Genomic DNA, 3,073 nt, shown 5'->3' on the forward strand with positions numbered 1-3,073 from the left:
AGTCATAATTTAATGAGAATAAAGTCATAATTTTATGAGAATAAAGTCATAATTTTATGAGATTAAAGTCATAATATTACGAGAAAAAAGTCAGAATCATGCATACTTTTTCGTGTAAAGGCTACAATATTATGACTTTAGTCTTGTTATATTATGACTTTAATCTCATAACATTATGACTTTATTTTTATACGACTTTAATGTCATAATATTATGACTTTATTCTCGTAATTTGAAAAAATAAATAAAAATCTTGTTGTGTGGCCCTAATACTCCGTCGTAGCTTAAGGACCTGTCACACTAACATTTTAGGCAACTTATGCCAACTGAAAATTTGAGAAATGTTTTTGTTTGTTGTTGAAACCATTTTTCAATATATATAAAACCTTCTTTTGTACTTCTGTTATGTTCATTTGCACTACAGCAAAAATGCTGGGTTTGATTATGATTAGTTTTCTGCAAAATAGATGCTCTAAATATTACATTATCTTTGCTTTTTATGATAATTTTCTACCGCGATATATACCKTTACCATAAAGGGATTCAATTTATACCATGATATGAATTTGAGGTCATACCGCCCAGCCCTAATAATGCCTAATAATCGTCATAAAGTATTACAAGTACAACTGACTTAATGTTAAGTAAGCAATACAGAACTTCTAAAAACTGTAAAAGTGAAGATTTTCTCTCTGTAAATGCGAGGAGCAGTCATGTTGAAATGATATCTCCTGCCAGAACACCAACTACAGGTTGATTTCAGCTAAAGAGCTCCTGTCCATCTGTATCAGGTCAGTGGACATGATTCAGGAAACCGTTCCGTCGGAAAATGTGCCGCTAACCGGTCAGTTCCACGTCGAGCAGCAAAAGTTCAGATTTTTAATTCTAGCGTCGGCAGCTTTGGACGCCATAGACTTTGCATGTAAACCTGCCACTCAAAACATGTTCGTTCTGAACCTAACATGACTCCTGCAGTTTTCATCTCATTTGATTAAACACTGCAGAACAGGTACAACGATGCAACAAATCATTGCCTTAAAAAATTCATAAAAAGTCATTAAGTTTGAAACAAGATTCCACTGATATTTAAACCAGAGAAATCAGGTTTGTCAAACAGCATCTTGAGTTGATAAAAAATAAAATAAAACCTTCAGTCTGATGCTAAGATTGCAGCTGATTTAATTGTTTAAAGCAGTGTTATAATTTGTGTTTTCTCCACCTACAGGTAGCGATGATGGTTCGGTCAGATTGTGGGAGGTGTGTACATCTCGCTGTTTGAAAACAATCCAGGTGGGCGGAGCTGTGAAGAGCGTGGCGTGGAACCCAAACTCCTCTGTTTGTCTGCTGGCTGTTGCTGTGTAATTATCTGCTTCTTCCTTATATTCTCTCTATACCTTATTAAAAAATAAAAAAAATCATCTAAGTTAACAAAACATGGTCAGATCTGTCTGAACGTTTCTCTGACTTCCTGTCTCTCTTTGGTTTCCAGGAACTCAGAGGTCTTGATTTTGTCCCCTGCTCTGGCAGGTAAACAGGTCGTCTCGTCGTCGGAGCAACTTCTCGCCGCTCAGCAGGAGGAGGAACCTTCTGAGGAGTCCGACACCGTCATCTGGTCTAACACGGAGGGGGAGGAGCTAAATCAGGGCATTCGTCTCAAAATCCAACATCCTAAAGTGAGATAATCCACCCAAGAGCTTGATTTAAAAACTTTCTGRTTCAAACCTGAACAGAACTGACCGGTTGGCGTCTGTCTCCTCAGGCTGTCCACCAGGTGACGTGGCACGCTAAAGGAGACTACCTGGCATCAGTGATGCCCGACAACACCAGCCACCTGCAGGTGTTCATCCACCAGGTGAGCCGGAGGCGAAGCCAGAATCCTTTCAGGAAGAACAAAGGTCTGGTCCAAAGTGTGTCCTTCCACCCTATCCGGCCCTACTTTTTCGTGGCCACCCAGCGTTCCGTCAGGATCTACAATCTGGTCAAACAGGAAATGACCAAAAAACTACAAGCCAACTCGAAGTGGATCTCCAGCATGGCCATCCACTCTGGAGGTGAGTTCCATAAAAAGATATCTCTGCAGCATCAGTTCCTGCTCAGTGGGAGTGTTTAGAACCAAATCACTGCTGAGTGGATGAGCCTGCGTCTCACCTGTCTGCAGGTGATCATGTGATCTGTGGGAGCTACGACTGCAGGCTGAGCTGGTTCGACCTCGACCTCTCAACAAAACCCTACAAGCTGCTGCGGTACGTTCAGTCACTCACGCTCAGATTGTTCTTTTTTCATGAAACTCATTTGTCACTTTGCGTTTTAGCTGCTTTTTATTTCTTTTGGTTTCCTTGTTCATAATATTGACATTGATCACTTTATAATATCATCAGGCACCATAAGAAGGCGGTGAGGAGTGTGGCCTATCACAGAGGTTACCCGCTGTTCGCCTCGGCGTCGGATGATGGATCAGTCATCGTCTGTCAYGGGACTGTTTACAAGTAATACCACCATTTTACGAAATAATCTTATTATTACAAGGCTCCTCTTGGGAAAATAAAGRCTAAAACTCTTCTCTTCCTCTCCAGCGACTTGCTGCAGAACCCGTTGATAGTTCCTGTGAAAGTTCTCAGAGGTCATGTAGTCACTCATGACCTCGGCGTTTTGGACGTGACCTTTCACCCCACGCAGCCTTGGGTTTTCTCATCCGGGGCGGACGCCACCATCCGACTCTTCACCTAACGAGCTGCTCTTTGTTTCGTTATCTGCTGGTGAACCGGCTGAAGGTGTCAAACCTCCCTGGTGTAACCCCTGGTTGTTCTTTCCCACAGCACAGAGGAAGTCATTTCCTGTGTTTTATTTTACTGTTTATATTCAATAAAATGTCTGACTTTCTTAGGATTCATTGCTCGTTTATTTTTTTAAACTGCAATAAACAAACACTTATTACCCCTGAAGTGTGGTTTGATAAATTTATTTTATTTTATTTTATTTTATTGTGAAGAATTGACCAAAATGAGCTGCAAAAGTAGCAGGAACAAATTATTTCTGTAGTCAATAAAATGTCTGACTTTCTTAGGATTCATTG

General features: G+C 40.6%; 1 protein-coding gene across 1 annotated transcript in view; it reads left to right on the forward strand.

Moving 5' to 3' along the window:
* bop1 (BOP1 ribosomal biogenesis factor) overlaps positions 1–2,942 on the forward strand; it is a gene marked incomplete at its 5' end in the record, with an annotated part of 7,643 nt that extends 4,701 nt beyond the window's left edge. Inside the window, 6 exon segments of the mRNA XM_014031698.1 lie at positions 1,226–1,358; positions 1,490–1,673; positions 1,760–2,051; positions 2,159–2,243; positions 2,379–2,486; positions 2,574–2,942. Coding sequence (XP_013887152.1) covers positions 1,226–1,358; positions 1,490–1,673; positions 1,760–2,051; positions 2,159–2,243; positions 2,379–2,486; positions 2,574–2,727 — 956 coding nt within the window. The 3' untranslated portion in view covers positions 2,728–2,942.
* Between the last annotated feature and the right edge of the window lie 131 nt (positions 2,943–3,073).

The sequence above is a fragment of the Austrofundulus limnaeus genome, unplaced genomic scaffold, assembly GCF_001266775.1.
Source record: "Austrofundulus limnaeus strain Quisiro unplaced genomic scaffold, Austrofundulus_limnaeus-1.0 Scaffold1302, whole genome shotgun sequence".
Taxonomy (NCBI): Eukaryota; Metazoa; Chordata; class Actinopteri; order Cyprinodontiformes; family Rivulidae; genus Austrofundulus; species Austrofundulus limnaeus.